This window comes from Helicoverpa zea, chromosome 12 (genome assembly GCF_022581195.2).
Source record: "Helicoverpa zea isolate HzStark_Cry1AcR chromosome 12, ilHelZeax1.1, whole genome shotgun sequence".
In the NCBI taxonomy this organism is placed as follows: Eukaryota; Metazoa; Arthropoda; class Insecta; order Lepidoptera; family Noctuidae; genus Helicoverpa; species Helicoverpa zea.
Genome location: NC_061463.1, coordinates 3,409,292 through 3,432,571, shown reverse-complemented (window position 1 = coordinate 3,432,571; position 23,280 = coordinate 3,409,292). Strand labels below are relative to the sequence as shown.

At 36.2% G+C, this 23,280-nt stretch overlaps 1 protein-coding gene across 5 annotated transcripts in view; it reads right to left on the bottom strand.

Annotated features, from left to right (window-relative positions):
• The window catches only part of LOC124635040 (tyrosine-protein phosphatase Lar), a 367,852-nt gene that overhangs the window by 90,300 nt on the left and 254,272 nt on the right, over positions 1-23,280 (bottom strand). For all 5 annotated transcript variants that reach the window (XM_047170803.1, XM_047170802.1, XM_047170805.1 and 2 more), the window contains exons 4-5: positions 14,526-14,657; positions 5,384-5,563 (exon numbers count right to left, since the gene is read on the bottom strand). In XM_047170803.1, coding sequence (XP_047026759.1) covers positions 5,384-5,563; positions 14,526-14,657 — 312 coding nt within the window. The remainder of the gene's footprint in view (positions 1-5,383; positions 5,564-14,525; positions 14,658-23,280) is intronic.

The window sequence follows — 23,280 nt, the reverse complement described above, 5'->3', positions numbered from 1 at the left end:
ACGTTCTACGGTAAACATGTTACCGGGGGCATGTTGTACCCCACTCTGAAACGTCAATCATTCCCGTGTTAAGTGTATGACGTAAAGACGTCATACTGACTGGTGGCAAATAGATTTGATTGTGTGCCCTTTATGAGAAGTGATTAGGGTACCCACGGGTTAGATGATACAGGTGACTTTTATTTACGTACATGGGTAATCGGGATTTGCTCCAAGATTATTTAAAATCTCTTTCAAAATACCTGTATGATATACAAACTCTTTGGTGACCATTTAAATATGCTTCAAAGAATGAATATAATACATATACAAACTAAGAAGTTATGGAAGTGTTGGTTCTAATCTTCATCGACTACATTAGTGGATATAGTATGGAAACAGATGAAAAGATAGAAAGCGATGTGAATGTTTATCTGGTTCCCTTATTTCTGTTAAGACACGTACACGAAGGTAATATAATACATCACGGTTAGTTGACTTTTATAACAGGAACTGAGTAAAAATAAACGAAAGTGGAAGTCACATTGTAAGTGGCCGTATTTCCCATATGTTGGTTTGTAAGAGACGCTTAGTAAAAAATATTATTAAAAAAAGCAATTTGTGTTTAATGCCACAAAGACGTTCAGTATAAATAAACTCCATATTTAAAAAAAGTAAATACAAACAGTTTATAATCCCCAGTTTTCGTGCATCTCGGCAGTCATCAGTCCTCATCGTTAAATTTAAAATTGTTGGAAATCATTCGACAGACGGATTACGATAAATTATGCAGAGGCCACCAATCCATTGTGCTACGAAACATGTTAATATTGTTATTTAAGTAATTTCGGGACGGACTTTTATTTAACTTTATACCTATATTTAATTATATAAATTCGTTATGCCAATTGAGGGTTGATTGGTGAAATTGTGAGTATTTTTGAATTATTAAATAATTTTAAATGCTTGACTATTCCGACTGTCTATGAATCAATCAGCATACAAATAGTCGTCGTCCTCCGAGCCTTTTTCTCAAATATGTTGGGGTCGGCTTCCAGTCTAACCGGATGTAGCTGAGTACCAGTGCTTTACAAGGAGCGACTGCCCTATCTGACCCCCTCAACCCAGTTACCCGGGCAACCCCGGGCTTCTGACTACCCGTAACGACTGCCAAGGATGTTCAGCAAACAAATAGTCCAATCCCAAAATTATACATTATAACGAATCAGAGGAACTTTTGAAATACAAAAATTACGATTTATTAAAGCGATGTGATTTTATTTAGCATATATTGCGAACAGGGTCAGGCTAATGTCCCAACGCAATTTTACGTTCAGCCCTAAGGGACAGCCCTGTGATCGTGCTATCTACGTGGGCTATACGTAGGGTTGCCATCATTTTGCAGGATTTATACAGGACATAATTATTTGCTTACTACAAATCAGTATCCAATAATTCACTTAATTACTCCAATCATGATGAACTATTCGTTCAGTCAATGATATAATTTAATCAAATTAGATCTTAAAAAATCAAACAAATGATTATTCTATTTTAATAACTGTTTGAAAAAAGTTCCATCAATAATGTAAAGGTTCCTGTTTCTTCAACCACTCATATTTTGACGAAGATATCACTTTATCGATGCATAACTAGCCACACGCCATTTTTCAATTTTTCATTAAAACACAGGACAAGTAACAAATAGTACACGACGCGCTATTCAAATACGATGACAGTCTCATAAATACGGAACGTATGGCGAGCCTAGCTACAGGCTATAATATAGGCACGCTTTACATGTATGTAGTCTGGAGATACCAGATGTGACTCTCAAAGGTCAGGTCTCAAATCGATTAAAGATTACACTTACAGCTGGTTGCTTATAAAGCTAGAATGTACGTATTTTAGGCACAAAATCTGTAACGTAAAAGTGGTGAAATAGTGTTTTACTATTCGATATATCCTCAGGTTGTCGCTCGTGAGCTATATCTATACTATTTCGTCAATAAGCAGAATGATGATGACGGTTAGTTAACATTTTGCAATCTCTTTTTCACACTAGAATTACTTAGATATGCTAACTTTAATAAGATTTATTATACCTAACATTTTTAAAACGGAAATAAAAGTCTAACAATATCGTATTTCATAGTTAGGTGTATAGCGCAAATGATCGTCCGAAGTTAAGGTAAGGATGGGATCTCAATTAAAAAAACATCGATACCATGCCAAAACAACAACATATCGACCACCACCAATCTGAACAACCCTAAATTTAGTTTATTTTGTTTATAAAGCTATTTGAAAAGGAAACTCACCGGGTAGCACTAAGTTTACATATTGTATTACCCAGCAGAGCAATATGTATCGATTGCTGTCACTACGAGTTCCTTGCAAACCATTCTTCTTTGTCAACTTCTGTCTTTGGAAGTGCATATAAGTTTAGTGTATATGGACGACTTTTGTTTCGGTGTAGTGTATCTGTCTTGTTTTTCGTTGTTTGGCGGTTGTGTGATAGTGATGGGAAAAGTGCGAGATAAATAACTTTTATTCGTTTTTTAGTTCTAGGGTTTTTTTTTAAAGAGTAGGTAGTTTTTAATTAAAATGTAAATATGATTGAAAATAAATAAATAAATATATATATATATATATAATATAATATAATAATAATAAATATATTGTAGATACGAAGATGCAAAAAACTTATACTATATTTTTCTTGGTATGTTGATTTGGTTTTTATTTTTCTATACTACCAATTACAAAATATTAATTATTATAAGACTATTTTTGTATGTACTCAGTTTTTTGAAGCGGATATAGTTAAAAGAATGTAAAAAAAATATGTATGTAAATTGTTATAATTACGTTGTATTATTAGTTTTTTTTTTAAATTCTGTCAGTGAAGATTTTTCTTAATTCATAGAATAACTCAAAAAAGATTCGTTACTAGACACAGGTATAAAAGAATTTCCAGACACAGTTGGGTACAAAAGTTTTTTTTTTTGATTGTATACTGTATAGCTATTATAGTTCATAAAAATCAAGCGTGTTTCATTCTATTTCACTTTGTTCCCGATTCCGCGTAAAACGGAACGTGAAAGGGAGTTTCACATAAACGTTAGTGTTTTCAATCGAAAAATCCTTTTATCGAATTTATTTTCAAAAATTGCGTTTAAGTTAGAACTGACAGACGAAGCTGAAGCATTTTACTTTATTGTACGTACGTGCATTCAAGTAATTTTTACTTGTAACTTTGCTTACTTTTACAGTAAAATACCTACCTATATTGATTTAGGTAAAATTTTGTACCGAAATTGTCAACTTGAAATCTGGGTAAATACATGTAAAATTTAATTTTATCCAACTGGATAAGTATATGATGTAGTTACTCAAGAATTTAAGTAAAACCACAGACAGCTTATACTGGTGGTGGTCGTTCCATCTCCTTAAAACAACACCCACAAAACGAACAAAGCGTAAAACGGAACGCACAATTACCTCTCCCCCAACATCAAAGTATCAATTAACATCTTTACCACGTGACGTCACTTGGAACACAAAACATCTCAGACTAATTCCCCCGCAAATGTATGCAAAGGGGCTAAATTCCCCCGAACAGACCTGAGTTATGACGTAATTATCGCGATTTAGTCGTCAATTATACCGCGACGTGGCACCGCAGTAAATCGGGAACTTAACTTATCATGATAATTCCCCAACTCTCATTTACAACGGCAATTGTCATTGTATTATTGTAGGTATTTCGGTTTTGACACAGTCTTTGTTTGCAGTTGGGTAATCCAAAAATAAAGGTCTGCCAAAAATATGTTCCGTAGAAACATCTCGGGGGATTTACACTCTGATTCGTAATTGTCCCGGCACATGTATAAAAAGACAGTACCTATAATTAGAGAGGGATTAATTAGGACCTGATTCGACATCCTGATTTTTATCTCATCGTTTATAAACACAGTAGAGTTTGTACAAAAAACAAAAGAACCAGACAACAGTTCGTAAATAACGCGATAAATCCAAATCTTTCACCATAATTTAAAGAACGCTTAACAGCTACAATAACTTCAGATCAAACAAAGATACAGAGTAAAACACTGTCACGAACAAATCAGTAGACCAACCAATTACCACGCACAATCTAGACGCCACACAAACCAATTAGGAGCATTGTCCTACTGTATATCTCAGTCTGTGGTTCGTTATCGCCCGAATGTCTTGGAGTCCGCTTTTTAATGCTTATTTATTGAAAGCCCAGAGTCTTGGGTTGGAGTTATAACCCGGAAGGATCATTGTGTCTACACGGTCCTGTTTTATGTTCTAGACGGCAGTTAAAGAGAGCCACAATAGAAAAGAAATCACGGAGGTGACGAAGAATGTGAGGGTCCGTTTTATACAGTTGTTAGGAAATCGTGTTTGTATGGAAATGTGACAGTGGTTTTTTTAGAAGGACAGTTGATGGACATTCAATTGGTAAGAGCGTAAATCATTTGTGATGAGATAAGACAAATAAATAGGTTTATCTGCACACATAGACTGGTGACTGGTGACAGTACGATAGTAATTTACATGCTCCAATACCAGTTGCCATAAGATATTTTCTTTAACTTATGGAACATTCATTGACAATGTTTTAGATTCCTTCACGAACGTATTATCATATTTTGTTCTTACGAAATGTTTAAATAAAATTAGAACTGCAAAATTAGTTAGTTAGTTTACCGTCTTTTGCTATAAGTCTTAGCGTCTCAAATGTTTATAATGACAGTAACAATTTATACATAAGCGATAGAACCATACAGAGCAGTTTATCCCCCTATCCTTTAGAAGCCAGGAAAGGTTAGCCGCTAGTATATGAAGGATAGATAGGATGAAACCAAGCTGCACGTTGCAGGTCGTAAACATTCCACTGGATTTTCGTCGGCAGCTGTATGGGATAGTTACGAGCTGGATATAATCATTCCTTGCTACCTTCCAGCTTTTAGCGAGCTGACTGTAATGTGGCTCATATTTCCTAATAGTTAGTGATGAAGACCATGCGGTGTTTTTATTTTAACGTGTAAAATTATGTAGAGTATTGCTGAATATTTTGACAAGATATCTGCTTTTTATTTTTTTATTATGTGATTGGTGTTTTTTAGAGAGACATTTCAAGAAATGTCTTACTATCCTTATATCTAACTATAGTGGTTAAGTCACATCTATCTACAGTGGTAAAGTCAATGGAATGAAGTGGCGGTGGAAGCTGCATGCATGTGTAAGAAGTGATAAGACTTCAGCACCTTTGCCGTCCTCCATGTACTAGAAGGATTTCGTTAAAACACAGTATAGAGAACGATATCCTTATATTGCGACGATAAAAATATTGTAATATAATATGACTTACCTTCAAAAACAGTCAACGTAGCGACCGCCGTCACAGCGTCCCCCACTCCATTCTCGGCCACGCACTCGTACGTCGCGTCATCACGCTGCGCACGCACAGGTTCGATGCGCAACACCGCGCCATTGGCCGCCGGGCCTGCTGCCGCGTCCATCGGAGACACTTGGTAGCGGGATTGCATACCTGGGAGAAGAAAATTAAATATGGTTATATAGGACAGATATAATTTAAGTTACCAGTTTGACATGAGGGGCTTGGTATAGTAAAATGTGAGCAATGCATGTGTATTTTTGAATAAGGGTCACTTAGTGATGGTTTAAGAGAATGTTAAACCCAGTCTTCACTTAAGCAGAGCGGAGTACAGAAGTTTTAGAACACCCAAAATATCTTTCCGCTCAGGGATACTGCTTCTACTTCATTTAAACCATTAGTTAGACACCATTGTTAAAGAAAACCTAAAAATTCTGACCGTTATAATATTAACTTTCAATATCTTGTTCAAGCTTGATGAAGCTTTACTTACAACAAAATCCATATAGTTTATCGTAAACTAAACCTGCTGAAGTTATAGTTAACAAACAAACGTAGTTTTTATGTGCAGACGCAGGTACTCGTAGTTTCCATTCGCTTATCATAGTCGTCCAATGGGACGGTAATCCGATACGACCGCGGAGAGATCAGCGCACCGAAGGCTTTACGTGTTCTAGAGAGGGGCTGGATATTCAGACCATGTGTTTTATCAATATGTAAGTCATAGGCACTTACAAACTACGGTCAACTATATTTGACCTAGCACTACTATTAGTTGATATTATAGCTAAAATGTAAGCGTATGCGTAAAATCAATTAACTTGTTTGAGTCATAATTCTATTAGTGTAGGGAAAGAAGTTCCCATGGATCGCGGGATTCAAGACTGTGAAAATCGACGATGTACCAAAATATTAATTAGGACCCATATCTATTAGCTCTTCATTACGATTATAACAATCTAATACTGAATTTTCAAAAATATATTATGCACGGTGGTATGCGCGAGTCTATGAGAATAAGCAGAACATAATAAATCTTTATTTAAGAATATATTAAGCCGCGGCAAATGAATGTCTATTTTATTTGAAACCCGTATCGGCTTAACAATGAATGCTGCTAAGCTTATTAAGTAGGATAAGAAGGGATTCAAGTATTAAGTTACGTGTTACGGTATCTTTGATTTGCTGGTAATTTTGTTTTGGGATTAGCTGGCGATGAGATGTATTTATTTTTGTTCTATGGATGAAAGTATGATTATGAGGTAGGAAAAATTAAGCACCCACGCGGCCACGCAAGCTAAAATCTTGTAGTCAGCCGATGCATTGATCGGGCTGTTAAATCAGTATGTATTCGTAGATAAACTAACGTAGTGCACACATTAGAATGATCATGTATGCCTAGTCAGACTATTAAAAAGTTTGATTGGATTCATGATTACCTTCGAACTATCAGTCAACCATTGCGTCAACTATCGGTCGACAGTTTACTCTGCAATGCACGGTGTATTCTTACTCCGAGTAAAAAGTGAAGGAAGCATTCATTTCAAAAGAAACTCGGAACAAATCCAAATTATCCAGAGTAAGTAAAATGCTGGAACTACTGTTTTAATTGTAAAGTAAACTTAAAAGCTGTATCAAAATAAACTTTAATGGCCGCTATTATAATAACTCCGGGACTTAAAGAATATTCCTTTGCTCGGCGAAATGCAAACTAAAAAAAAACAGTTACTTTCAATGAAAAACTTTGAAAACGTCTCGGATTAATGTCCCACTTGTTCTGCGCATCCTTGCACTTTGCATTTTCCGAGATTACTGTACCAACAACAGCTTACATACTTTGCAGTCGTTGTGAATCGTAATCTTTAGGGAATAAAGTTTAAATTGCATCACACCAGATGTCGGGCGTTAGCGGGAAAGTTGGTCGAACGTAGGGATGTTCGTAGCAGCGGGAACTGATTTGTTTTGTCGATTATTCGACTAATTTCGAACATTTGGTGTGACCGTATTTGTGGAAGTTGGTCCCGATACAGCCTTTAGAAATTTTGGAAGCTGGTTTAGGATTGATTTTCGATCTGATACAGTGATACTGCAGTTAGAACCGTCTTAATTTACGTTATAATGGGCCTAGTCTTTTCTCAAGTTAGTGTGGCTTCTGTTCTAACAAGATGCAGCTTAATATTTACATGGAGTCGTCGTCTTAATTTACATGTTGAAGCATAAACAGACTTTTGACTTAAGTCTATAACAATGACCATCTTTAGCAAAGACACAAAAAGTTCATCAATTATATGGTAAAACAAGTAGAAAAATACTTGCAAACCCTATTTAGCACAGCCCTAGCCCACAATGTAGGGCGGTCGAGGCGACAGAGCTAAATCGCCACCAGTAGTAAGCGCCAAGAAAATGTATTTCTCTACAAGTGAGAATAATAGTTGTCTGGCGGACGTGCGATTTTTAACACATTTTTGTACGTCACTTAGTTCTGTGGGAGGTAAAAAAAAAACCAAATACAAAATAGAATATGGTTAGGACACTATATTTTTTTAAGAGAAACAGCTGTTCTATTCCCTTAATTCATTTTTTTTAATATGTTTGTCTTGATTAAATTGCACATAAATAGCAAGCAGGTATAAAAAATGGCAAAAAGAATACTAAAAACATTTTTTTTATTCTGTGTCATCGCGAATAATAAACTTAATTTTTCAAAGGCGACACAAATTCTACGTATGGACTAATTGTGCTTGATTCGCTATTCGAAACTTCGTTAGGGTCGGCTTCCAGTCTAACTAGATGTGACATTCATATCATTTGAATGCATATAATATACTACCACTTACGCTTCAACCCCATCTATCAGATAGTCCCGCTTTTTATAGGTATTTAAGCTCAAATACTAGACTAAATCCTTTATTACTAAGAATAAAACCGAAATCAAAAAGCACTAAACACAAACAAATAGTCAAGCTATAAAACAGACAGAAATAGCGTTCCCGGGATTATTTACGAGTATGTGATGTCTGGATTCCCGCATTAAAGAAATAGCTCGCGATAATTTATTAAGGCTAAAATATTCATAATATATTATTAGAATAACCAGAATCCCGGGATTCCGGGATTTAAATGTACAACACTAAAAGCGTTGACGAATTGTTTAATAGTATGTTACATCTGGTGACTATGCGAGTGATTTATAGTTTCATGTTGTAGCAGAAAAATGTTTTTTTATTTTGACAGAACTATTCGAATTGGTAGTACAATCAATTTTAATGATGGTTCAATATACTCGCCGCGTTGAATTTTCAATATTTTTTGATTGACGATAAATTCCACATAGGAATTTAAAACACAATTGCAAATAGAAACAAATGCCTGATGGTCACATCGTATAGTACTTATTTGTAAAGCTTCAGGATCTTGGAAAAGTCATTTTTCTTATTAGAATACATTGATAGAATCATATATTAATGCAATGAATATCTGTAAGTAAATGTAACGATAGACATCAAAGTCTAGACAAATTTATCATCGAATAGAATTAAGAAAGTCCATTATATTAATATGGAATTATATGGAGTCAGTCAAGCTTGAATGTTAACTGCAAACCGGGGTAAAAGAAAATGTAATTCGCTTTTATGATCTTGTAGAAAATCTTATAGCTTTGAGTTAGGAATAATATTACTAAATGAAGTAAGATTGGGATTATTAGGTGGGGTAAAATAATTAAATATAATAATACCTACTGTTTTATTTATCGAAGCCATCATAAGAATGTTTATGTTTTCTTTTTATTTTATATCTAAGTTTATTTTTACTACGACATCATTAAAATCAAGACTAAAAACTGAAGATGACGAAAAAATATAGATAAATTACAAAACTATTTAAACGCAAAAAATATCCATAAAAAAATCAGAAGATATCCTTTTTAATCCTAAAACTCCTTCCTATCTGCGAGAACGCTTCTCATTTGTTCGCTCGCCTGATGCGCTCTGTAGAGCGCATCTCAAATCTCTCCTTAAATTCCCCTCCCCCTCCACTGACTTTTACTCCTTCTCCTTCACAGTTCACGCAGTACGGTTGTGGAATTCGCTGCCGCCTGATTTAAGGAGCTGTCAAACTATTGCTAATTTTAAGAAGAAGCTTAAAACCCACTATTTGTCCTCCTCTTCTTCATAGAGTCTTATTATAAAGTATGTATTTTTTTTTTGTATTTATATAATATTTATTGCTTTATATATATATTTATATATATGTATATTTATTTGTCCTTTGTTGTTCTTTTGCACAGTCTGTCTACATCTCTATATTCTTACTCTCCTACTTCGGGTCTGCTGGAAGAGATTTCTGTAGAAATAAGCAGTACCTTTGTACTATTTTATGTTACTTCCTCTTCTTTCGTGTGTCTTTATGGTTAAATAAAATAATAAATAAATAAATAAATAAATAATATTACATACAACTGTCAGACACATAACAAATAGATTTTTTTCCTTAACATTCTCTGTATCCTTTAAAAGCCACTACATCACTCCAAAAAAGTACTCATACATTCTGTACTAGAGCATCAATCACGCACATATCTAGCGAGTCACCTGTCACTCACGATAGCAAATGTTTGACATTCGCTACATCCCTAGACTTATCGATATATCGATACTGAAATATAAATCGATGTATTATTCAACCAATCAAGCGAGTCATAAGCACATACTTGACAGAACTGGAGTACTTGAAATTCCGAACACAGTTCTGTTCCCCGAGACAACATATAAATGAAACGTAATAAAAATACACAGTAAAATCCGTGCGACCGCTTCAAAACACAATATAGGTGCTTGTGTGTGTATGGAAGGTAGTGATGTGACAGTACATACTAATATCTACTGAAGTATGTGATAGTATTGTGTTATGAAGACATCTGTTGCACAGCTAGTTTCATTAATATGTATTCACTAAAATTATTGAGACAGCTTTTTTACGAAGTAAACATACTTTTTTTAACTAGGATTTTGTCTCAAAGTACTTATAGTTTTCAAATTACTGAAAACTGATGAGACAATCCATTTGGGGCAAAGACGAATGAATTATGATGAAGAATGATGAATTATTATTTTATTAAAAAACTACGTCACCTGTGGAGCGAGAATTAATGAAAGATTAAAATTTTGCTTCTTCTAGATATTTTAAATGTTTAATTTTTGTGCAATCTAGATCATAAGGCACACATCGAAAATATACTTTCAAATCGCACAACTTTCTACGGTACCATTACCCTCAAAAAATCAACACACACTCGAGCAAAACGAGAACGTGTTATAAAAAAAAACTTCTTAGTCGATAGTCAAGTTGTTTATCGACATTCGAGTACCGACACGTGTACAGCCCTATGCGTTCTCTCGTACAGGATCTAGGGTTGGTAATAAAAAATATAACAGTCGTAAAGCAATATCAGACACACGTGGTCAGAATATTACAGAAGGGGTGGTCTGGTGGTAAGTAACTGAAAATCTGTATAATAGTGGTGGCTCTTGAAATATGAAACATCCTTTATCTTTATAGGTCGGGTTGGATATGAAATAATTAAATGTTTGAGAGCTATTGTAACTGGTAATAGCAGCTATAGAATTGATAAGCTTATTTCAGCTACAACTCAAAATACTGAGCCAAGTTGAAGTAATTCTATATTTATGCCTAGATGGACCGATTGCCTGAAAGATAACATGAAGGTGAAAAAGAATGTAGTGGATATCAGAAAGACGGCTGACACATAGGAATAGAATCGGAACCATATTGCGCCCTCCTCAAATAATTTGGGGAGCAGGACAGGAAAATACTGTATAATGTTTTGGTCTAAAAGTTCATGTAACAACAATATCGATAATATAGTCATAATATCTGGATAAAAATAGCCATCTCATTATCTCAACGTGTAGGCGACAGAAATCAATACGAACACAGTTAAACGCGCCTACGACTAAGAATAAATATAGTCATTTAGGTACCACTAAAACAAAATACAATCCACCAAAAACAAGACATTGCGGTAACACTTTTTAGTTCTTGGACAAATGGCTCACATATTTTGATGGAAAATGTACCGTACCATACTTATCTATGGTATATAGATTATATACCCCGGGTTTTCTGCCTTTCCATGCAAAAATTCCAGTATGTTTTTAGGCGGCTCAGTGCATAGGCAACTCTAGCTGTAGCTTGTCAAATAAACATGGTATCGGATGAAGTTTATAGAAAACGAAGTTTAAATGTTAGCAAATGCTACGAGGATAGCGCATATTAGGAAAGGGAGCGTAAGGTTTTAAAACAATCTAGTTCAGTATTATTTCGTTAAATAAAATTACAAGAAAAAAAGCATAGCTACAATCCTTTCAAGCGTACGAATACTAAGCTACTCGAGCTTCTTAAGTCTTACAATTCTCTCTATCCAAAATAACCTTAATTGTATAGTGGTCGTTAATTTAATACTACAGTCTTTCCCACCTCACACAGATTAAACAAAAAATCCTTGAATTAATGAAAAGAAAAAAAAAACGATAAAAATTCACTTACACGTCAATTGTCAAGTCAAATCCAGCAAGCAAAGATCATAAGGCTTACGTTCCCTGCTTAGTATCACGGCACATCCCTATCTTTGGTGGGGACGCATCATCCATCATGGCTGCCCAACACGTCGACGCGACTCGTGATTGTCAATCTAGCGTGTGACGCGCGCCCTGACTTTGCCCCGTCGTCGCTTTTATTGCTCAGTTTGTCGGAAACGTTACGTTCAAATTGTTTGCCGCATGTACCCGAAAAATGGCGGCTAAACCATTTATAGGTGGTTTTCTTTTGAAATTGTTTTCGGTTGGGGTAAATTGGTGGAAATAAAAACGGGGTTTTTATAGAAAGGTTTGGTGTTGGGTACAGCCGTCGATTTTAACATATGTTATTATTAAGAGCGTATTTAAAAGGACCCTTGTGTTTAACTATAGCTCCTACTGACTACTTATACGTTTGATTAATTTACTTCACAATTTTCAAAAAACTAGGCCAGTACAAAAATAAAATTCGGGGACCTACACGCTATTAGAGATAAAATAAACAGGCCTATTTCCAGTCATAGTTTTACAGTCACAAAAAAGTATTTCGCCCGAGGCAAACGGTCGACCAGGCACAGCTATCAGCGAATTTAGTACCACCACTGTCAGTGAAATTAGAATTTTATGGAATGCAGATTCGATTTTTGAAATAAAATTCTTTTAACGCTCTTCCAAAGCCATTACTTACGGATAGAAACCTGTCAAAGTTGGCGGGAGTTAAACGTCGACTTAGGAACTTTGTGGCTATAATTAAATAAGAAATTGGTATGCTTCGTCAAACGCTTTAATAATGGGCTGTGCACGGTTGAATTTTTTTAGTGACGTTTTTGCATTTGATTCAATATCAATAATTTATTTTTCATTTGGCTTAGTAACATACAGATCTATTGCAAAAAACCGTGCCATCTACTGGTAAAATATTCATCGTATGGTGGATCCGTTTATTACTGCTTATCTTATAGTCCCCTGACGCTATCAAAAATGCGTAAAAGTAACTGGCGTAGTGTATAAAAAGTCACGTGCGAAAGTGTCAAACTATCCAATAGACAATAACTTAAGGAAAACCAAATAAAGTATATTGGGTTTTCCTGTTACTTATTTATTTTTGGAAGCAATATTTTAAGAGGAAATGTATTGTATTTATATTCCTTTTAGAAGATAATCTCTTTTAGCTTGCATAGGAAATTTTCATATTTACTAAGCAAATTGTCTTGACTTAGACTCTGGGTAAACTATTTAAAAGTATATGAAATACTGAGATTGAATTAGACCTATAAGCAGTAGACGAACATCACGCTTTACAATATCAGAATTATTGAAGACCACTTCAAAAAAAGAACAACTAAACAAACACAAAAAAAAACTATAACCAAAGAAAATACAAGTAAACAAAACAATCCCCGCCTCGATGGAATCCGCAAAAATCGTGAGGAAACCGAAAACATTTGATGGATCGCACGCGTCGACAGTTGGACAAATCGTAAGTAACTTTGATAACGTTGAATATGGAATGAGACCGGTAGGCGTGAAGACGGCCATTACTCTTTTATGGTCGCTGGCTCCCACCAATGAGGTACGATTACATTTTTCATAGGAACCGATGAAACTATTTAGAGGGTTCATTTTCACCCAGGGGCCCAGGTGCGGGGGGTTCGCGTGCGTAGCCAACGATACGTTTTTTCACGTCATTGCCCACGGCTTATAGACGTCATTACCGGGCTAGATATTTATGGGATAAAAACGTGGCTTTACATTTCAATCATGGATAAAAATAGTGGAAGTAATGTACTGTAGTTTGGATTTGTGATCGGGATTTTTCTTCGGGTCTGTTTGGAGTTTGGGTGGCTGTTTGCGCTTTCTTTAGGAGTTTTGATATTTGTACATAAATTGTTTGGTTCAGAGTTTTTTGTTGTTCAAGATTGGTTTGTGTTGAGCTCAACACAGCAGTTGTTGTTTTCGTTCAGAAAATATTATTTATTTACCTTAAGTGTTGTAATATACGTCGTTGAAATTTCCCGTTTTTAATCTGACCCCTTCGTGGCAAAAAAGCATCTATCCCGAACTTCTAACACACAAGGCTGCATCCTCCGAGCCTTTTCCCAATCATGTTGGGGTCGGCTTCCAGTCTAACCGGATTCAGCTGAGTACCAGTGCTTTACAAGAAGCGACTGCCTATCTGACCTCCTCAACCCAGTAACCCGGGCAACCCGATACCCTTTGGTTAGACTGGTGTCAGACTTTCTGGCTTCTGACTACCCGTAACGACTGCCAAGGATGTTCACTGACAGCCGGGACCTACAGTTTAACGTGCCATCCGAAACACAGTCAATGGTGTCTAAGATATACTTAGAAAGTACATACAAACTTAGAAAAGTTGCATTGGTACTTGCCTGACCTGGGATCGAACCCGTGCCCTCATACTTGAGGTTGGTCCTTTACCCACTAAGCCACCACGACTTCTAACACACAAGGCTGCAATCCTAGGTTATTATCAAATAGCGTATGTTATGGATACTTACTAGAAACTCGTTTGCCGTTCTTTCTCCACTGGATATTGGGTATGGGGTCTCCTCTCGCGGCGCAGTAGAATGCAGCAATACCGTTAGCCCGGACTTGCAGATTCCGGGGACGAATGGTAATCTCGGGCGGATCTGTGGAGGATTAAGGACTTTATGTAGTAGGGCATAAGATCGGTTTTCTAATACACGGTGAATGTATTTAATTAGTTGCATTATAGTTTCATTAAAATAAAATATTTCATAAATGTTAAAATAACAAAGGAATTCGTAAGTACAACATAATAAACATAAACAGATTAAACTCAATTATGAATGACATTCAACTATTATTTTCTGTGTGGTGCTTTGTCGGCTGATATTAAATTCTTAAAAACTGACTATAAATAAAGTTTCCGGGGAAAATGGGTACCTGAGCGCCATTGTACTATTTGCAAACCACGAGCACTATGACATTACACTGCGAAATTCTGATTTCCCTAAGGTCGGGCAGCGGACGTTCCATGCGAGGATAATAAGAAGTGAATGGCGAGACCATGTCAAACACACCCGAATACTAACCGCAAATAAAAATCTCACAAATCTTAAACAGTGCTAAGACGACTCCTATTCAGATCCAATTTGCAACTACGAGTTTCTGGACGTAACCCACTCTAAACAGTTGCGACAGATAAATTTAATTTCTTGAACGAAGAGTCGCTGAAAGTTGTCGCCAAGTTCCCGGCACTCACGACACACGGAGACAATTCTACTGAATTGTTTTCCACAAAATTACACAGGAAGAGCACTGAGTCTCGCGGTACATTTTCATTATTCGGAACGAGATTAATGGTATTATCTTGTCGAAAAATGCGAGTTCAGCAACGAAACAATTATGTACACGTACTATTCCGTGCTGCTCAACGGGCCGGAATAGAAACACCTATCTAGAGGGACCATCTTGAAAAGAACATTGGACCAACGCCGCGGGAGCGTTTGATTTCTGAACTAGAAAATGAAATTCCATTTAGTTCGCGTATCGTCCCCCGAGCGATACGATCGATGCGACATTAATAAACGTAACGAGTGACGTATTTTTTACGAGAAGTTTCACACACGGGAGTTAATATATTCATAGAACGGACACCACGGAGGGGCTTAGATTAGAGAAATCAAAAAAGTAGATCGGTTTGCGGGCGATATGGGGGGATGAAGGGAGATATGACACAATTCATACTGAATAAACGGGGCTAGCTTGCAGGGTGAGGTTTGAGCGAATTAGAACAACTACGAGCACACAATATAAGTATACTCGTAATTTCTATTTATCATTGCATTTCTTCGTTCACTACGACAGAAAACTATTTATTTTCACTTGGAACTTTTCTTAAAAATAAATCCCGGTTTATTTCTTTTAAACAGTGAACAATCCTGGGTTTGTGGAGCAAATAAAACGCCATCTAAATTCACGCGTACGGCACCCGCTGCCACACTTAATGGTCACACATTCAATGTCCAATTAAGAGAGATAATTAAAAACATTTTTACGGCTTATTACTTGTCTGGTCACAAATATGGTGCTTTTTTAATCGTTTTTTATGTTACACTTAGTAACTATCTGTTTTATGCTTCAGTTAAGGATGAAATGCAAATTGCAGTATTTGTGACGCAAAACGTAATTAACGCTTTGAAAAATGACATTTCTGAAGTTACAAACATAATTCCGTAAATTAGTGCCAATAAGCGAAATCTCAACAAACACATTTAAACGTTTATAATCCAACTCGACGCTTGGAGAGCATTTTGCAGGCGTCACATTAGCTATAATCCAGCCCACCTCGCCTATTCAAATATTAGCTTTAGAATCACGTCCCTACGCGTCAGGGAATACTATGACCGATATGTTTATACTCGACGGCAGAGGTGAATGATCACGTTTTATATGTGAGCAGGATTGAAACGCGCAACGGAACGTGCCGACGCACGCATTCAGAAAAAACTCGGCCATTTTTTAGACCGGCTATTCGCGCCAACCCTAAGCGGATTAAATTAAGAGTCTAGACGCCACTGTATGGAATTAACGATAATTTGATACGCCGTCAACATATCAGATTTATTTTGAATGCAATTATGGGAGATATTCAAAGTTTGAATGTTGATAATCAAGCTTTTACAATTATCTTTTCATGCTTTATTAATATCATAGCATTGGCTATATACATACATAATTATAAAAGAAAGTAAAGGACCTTCAATCAAACCATTTTCGCCAAAAAATATGAATTCATTTTAAAATTGGCGAACATTAAAAAAGGGTTTGCAAATCCCTTCCTTCATTACTGTTAATGCGTCTAATGTTTAAAAAAGGTTCATAAACGCCCATCAATCATCGCTCGCTCACCGGTTGATACCAATTATGTAGCAATGACGTCACAAAGTTCGCGCAAACGTGAAACTCGAACAATAAAGAGAAATATTGCGATTAATTATTATCAAGTATTCATTATTCAGCTGAACGAAATCGTGTCGTTGCCATCTCGATTGCTTTATGATAGCACTTGCGATTCGATAATTCCTGGTTGGCGAGTCAGCGATGCTCGTTTGCCGTGACACCAAACAGCGAGTAACGAGGTGCCCAACACTATTTAGAATGTAGATTTTAAAGTGCTGATGTGTAGTCTTTTGTTTTAAGTGTTCGATTTTTGAAAAAGTTTGGTGTTATTTAGAAAAAATCGTGTCTGTGGCCTGTTGTTTTGTTGTGGTTCCACATGGTCCTTTTCACGTTATAATTAAGTCGAGTTTCGGTCACATTAAGCTACCCCCGAAATTGATTGTCTGCTTTATGTTTTCATTCCATTAAATTGCTATTGAACATAACAATACAAATCCAATAACAGAGCCCATTTAAAACAAAGCGAGTAACGAAATTTTTTATATTTCAAATTATTACGCTTTACATCGTAGTAATCAATTTATGACATCGTCGGATTTAATTTTATTGTACTGGGGCATTTCATTACGTTCCCCAATAGAGTTAATCGAAATGTGCATACGCCGTTCGGTCGCATATATCCGCATAGGCAATTTATGACAATAATCTGGACGTTTCCGGATATAACCCGTTTTGCGGGTCGAATAGAAGTGTATTGCGATTTAAACTGTATGAAATTTATTATATTGAACTGTACAGCGGGGCGTTCATTTGCATAATTCTATTTGGGCGCTGAAATTGTGAATAACTGCTACTTGCTTCAAGGAAGGTGTGGATTTCAACAATTATGCCGGAAATTACTTCAGAATTTGAAAAAAAATGAATTTTACCTGAAACACACCACACAGAAAAATCCTAACACAAAAAGATAACACATTCAAATTGAGCAGCGTTCGACACGACGTACAATCATCACTTCTCCGCCGCAGAAGAATCATTGCACCTGCAACAGAAGAGTGTTAAAACAAACTTACGTGTCAGATATCGTATATAAATATTGCCAGTGTCATTCACGGTGGGCATTTGCGGCGCCAGGATCGGGGGCAGAGGAGCTTCTTCGATTTCTTCTGTCACATACACTTCTGGCGGTTCCGTATCTTCTTCTTCGTCTGTCAAGAAGAATTGGTGTTTGGCACGCGAGGGGTTGTCGTATTTTTGCGAATTTTTGTCGGTTTAGTTTTGAGGTTGTGATATGTTTTTTGTTTTAAAATAGGGTACTGAAAACTTAGTGCTACTGCAATAATTTATCAATATTCGCAGTCAGAATAATCCACAGTAAAATTGAAACAATCCTAAAAGTCATACATCATTAAGTAAATATTTAACTAAATGTTTTATAATGACTGCGAATTTACATTTAAGCTGTTTAAACTATTTCGAGTTGATAGGCATATTAATTATCACACAGTCCACAATTTAGATAGTCGCGAAATTGTTGCTGTCATTTCATTATAACACGGTAATGGAAACAAACTATTGTTAGTGATTAAAGTTTAATTATTCGGGGAATCCAGGTAATTAAAATAAATAATTGACATATCTAATAATTGTGGGCACACAAAATATTTATGAAATTGATTTAACAATACTAAATAAATTGACGAAATAAGAGCATTGTTTTTAGCGTTCATTGATAGCTTTGACTAAAAGTTATTTGCATCACCATCAAAAGTTATAGCATCTAATTTTAACTGACGGTAACAGTAAAGCAAAGTGAGATATCGTCTTGTATCGATATAGAGTTACAACTTCACTACCGCAATCCTTCGTACAAACTTCCCAGAGATCAAAACAACAACAAAAGCCTAACCTGGCAACGAAACAATAAATCACCCATTGTTATTACACAGAGAAAAAGTACTCGCACCGAGATCTCGATACTCCGGTATCGATGCAATAAATAAACATCGGAACAACATCGATTATTGAAAGATTTATATCTCAGCTCACTGACGCATATAGTTCTGCCATTATTCATATCGAGTTCTATTGTATGAAGACACGATAAAAATGGATAATGGGTACCCCTTCAGGTTTCTATCTGGATCGAACGGAAAGGAGTTTCTTTTGAATTTTATAGTGCGAGTCGAGCGAATGTATCGCGCCCAGAAAATTCCATGGAAATATTAATGACGCCTCTGTTGTGTTTAATCTTTGGGGCGTTCCATAAATAAATATTTGAATTGCGTTCCAGAAGATTGATGGTATTATTTTCACCATTTCATAAAGTTTGAATCGCATATATATAGCGGATGTACCTAATTCCAACCTCTGCTTTATAAGACGAAAGAATTAGATTAAAATATTTAGTTTCACGCAGATATTTTTAAGACACTCAATATTATCTTTATGCAAAAACTTATGAACACAAAAATAACCCTAAAATCATACCCTCAGTAAAAAAAATATCCCGCTTCACTTTGAACCTATCTAAATGCGATACACGACTTGTATCAGCCAATCGAGGCAAATTGATTACTACAGTGCTTGAAGACAATAGCTAATCCTTCTATACACGTAGGTACTTGAATGAAGCAAGCTGAGCAGTCAATATGTTATTGTTGTTCGAGCTATGGGAGTCTATGAATGACTGGTTTGTCTCTGACTGTTGTTCGATTTTCTATTCTGTGTGATTGTGTTAAGGTTGCAATTTCTTTTATTGGTGCTTAGACTTTTAAAAGTCAGTACTTAGAAGTACCGTGTTATCCTGTTGCTAAGCTTTTGAGATCCAATTGGTCATCATATTTTAAAAACTATAAACTTTCGGCTGCATTTTTTTAAATATTTAGCTAGCTAATATTTAGAAGCTACATTGTATCTTCAATACCTCTCGTAACTAGTAAACTATATAACTCTTAACTTCCCGTCACTCTCAAGTCCGACAAATGCCCCTAATGAATGGTAGGAGTCAAACAAAAAGGTTAAAAATAAACACTACAGGAACAAAGGCGGGAAACAAAGCGATGTGGCCTTCAAAGGCCGCTGAGAAAAATATAAGGAAAAGAAGAAGTCAGGTTTGATTGTTCTTTCATTTAGTTTATGGTTTGGTTGTAAGGCAATGACGACAGGTATTATAAAAAAATAAAACTATTTGAATCTATGTAGGTATGTAATTATCAGTTGGGAACACAAATTACTTCTTAGTGCACAGTGACATAAGATACTTTTCTGGTAAGTTCAAGAAAACCATAGCTCTTTTATCTGAATTCCAAAAAAGGAGGAGGTTCTCAATTCAAATGTTTTTTTTTTCGAAACAGTTATCTAATAGATGTGGAGCAGATAGATGATGGGCATGTTTGGGTGCATCAGTCCCTATCATATTAGAGCTAAAGACTGTATTATCTACAAAACAAAAGAAGATCTCCAAACAAGCATATCCAAAGCTACCTTCCCACCCGCATAAAACAGTAGAACTACCAGAAAAGAATCGAAACCTAAACGGCGTGGCTATTAAGTCGTTAACGCAAATAAATGGGATCCGAACGGATAACACAGATTGACTTGGCTTCGATTGTATAAAGATGTACCGGAAAATAGTGGTTCTAAGTGGCGATTGCCAGTTTTACTTCGGTAAACAATTCCCAACGCTTTATTCTTAGATTTACAGTCGCAGTTTAGCGGTTGAGGTAAACTTTAGAACTACATTTTAAGCTGGGATTGCCGAACTGAGAACTGTATGTAGATATGAATAGATGAAGCTATAGTTTCGTACCTAGATGTAGGTAAAGATGGACGGTCATCTACATACGGGACATTGTGATTTAAGTTTTCGTGTGCTTTCACCTCATATAAACTGATATGGCAGACACTGAAGTTACGATTTCAAGGTATGATTTATTAGACATGAATGAAAGGAGTGGACGAGAGAAGACTAAAGAGTCTCCGAGCTCGCATCCGCGCCAGTTTGGCGAGCCCAAGTTACTATTTTTTCTTTATATACCCACTCTTTCCTTTCCGGCCCAAACGCCTATTAATAAATAACATCCCAATTTGTTCGAACCCGCCATTTTCGAACGACCCAAACTTAACCCAGCACTAATCGCGCGGTATAAAGCCGTGATCACAACAGCGTTCGAGAGGAACACGCGGGCGCGATATATCATGGAACGCGAGCGATACGCGAATAAATCGCTATTCTATCGCCCCGGGGAATTTATCGTGCATTCGGTTAATAGCTAACATTAATATGAATCGCGCTCGCTCCCGTGAGGCTAATGTGCTACGCTCCGCTGCTTGTTTATGTAGACAAGCCTTTAGAATTTTGGCGATTATGAAAAAATATATGTATTGTAAAATTTGTGAGTAATTGGGAGTGTAAGGGTTGTTTTGTGGGGGAAGTACGTGCGGGTTGGCTTTGAGAGATTTTTGAGGATGTCATTTTTTACGAGAGTGTTATGCCGAAGATAATCGACTCTTTTGTCATCATATTTTCAGAGTCAAGTTGTCAATATGGGTGCGTATTCCCATATTTTAGACAGCCTTACAGATGCCAGATACATAAATGTCTGTCGCCATCATACACCAGCTGGTTTAACTGCCGGGTACGCGCGTCATGGAGATTCTATGGACAGAACCATAGCATGGCTATTGGGGTAGGAGTGCATAAAAAGTGCCACAGCATTTAACTGGTAAAAAATAACTGACCAGAATGTAATCAAATTAAAACGACTGACATTATAATTTCTATAACATCAAAATAAACACTTTCCTTTTAAAGTATGTAAATAGTTAATTCTCTCATAATAAGCTTTCACAACCCCTTTCAGCTTGTTTCTATAAGCGGTAATATATGCGAAACTGCAACGACACCCCGTCACTCACACCACACAATGCTGCCATATTAAATTCCGCTACAAACCGATGTTCCAAATATGTTGCTATTGTTTTAGAACTTATTCAGTGTGCTATACATTATAATATTATATGCCGTAGTATTAAAAATGTTTCAGTAATAGTAACCGCAACTCCAAATGTTACAAGTGGCTTGAGAGAATATTGTCAGAGCGTTTTTTTTAATTCGTATTCAATTATTGAGTCCTGCTATTATGAGGGTCGAAAGATTGAAATAAAAGTGTTTCTTTCTTGGACCTTTGTATGAAAGGATTTTAGAAGCCTGCAGTCACCTTGTGTAGTTAGAAGACTGGCTCTTTAGATCAGTAGTCTTATATAGATTGCCCCTTTTAAATATTACTAACAATTCGACAATCTCATTTCGAAATCTGATTACATTTTAAAGTAATCTAGAAGTAGATAAAACCGTACTCCCTTACTGCAACTTAGTATTTACACTGCATAAGTAATTGAGACTCCGTATTTATATACTCCATATAATATTTTATCTAGAGCATAAAAATATATGGTCTCATGCAACATTTTATCGGCATCTTTATAAAGCAAAACCGGTTGGTCGATAAAAACGCTATTTACATTGTACCAAAGCATTTCCTATCTCGCAAGATACCCTCAATGTTTCATACATAAGATGAGAGATTGGTCCATAAATCCGGACCATCGTACCAACTAATAGAGTCTTCCTTAAGGGCCATTAAACACCAACTATGGTTTCTATTCGGCTTTCCAGTAATAGTGCACGACATATGTATAGGAACTTTTTTTATGTGTTTTTAGAACTAGGGTCTTTTGTACTCTGTAGGTCTGAAGCCAGCCGGGGTGGCGGGATTGTTTGAGATATACCGCAGCCCTGGTCCAGAAAGTAAAAACCTGAGATACCGCTGTGGATGCAGTCATCTGAAAAGCACCTGTTTCAGAAAAATCAGCTTACTAAGGTTCCCTTTGGCTTTTTGGAAATCTTAACATATGCTGATATGGTTCAATTAGCTTACTATAGAACAGTAACATAGTTTTAGAACTCATAAACACAGCTGCAAAGTCAGAAATAGCGCAGTCAGTTCATAAGTTCGGCAAGCTTTACGTGAAACCTCTTAAAATCTTTGTAACTCATCATATACACCCACACAAGCGCGCACACTACATCTCTATTCTGTTTCCACGCACACATACAAAGTGCAAGTCTATATAAGCTGCATCTCCGTTAAAATGCGGTTCATTAGCGAAGGTGCGCTCATAGAGTGCACTCCTACTTTTATGGCACATAAAACGTCATTGAGTCTGATGCAGTCGCAAGTGCAACGCCCATTTTAATGCTGTAAACACGATGCTATACGAAGAATTTTGATTACATTACCTCGTGGTGTTTTTGTTGCTTCCGTTGCGAAATTGTTTTGTATGTATTTTGCAGTTTCTGGGAATATTTATGTCAGTTTTATG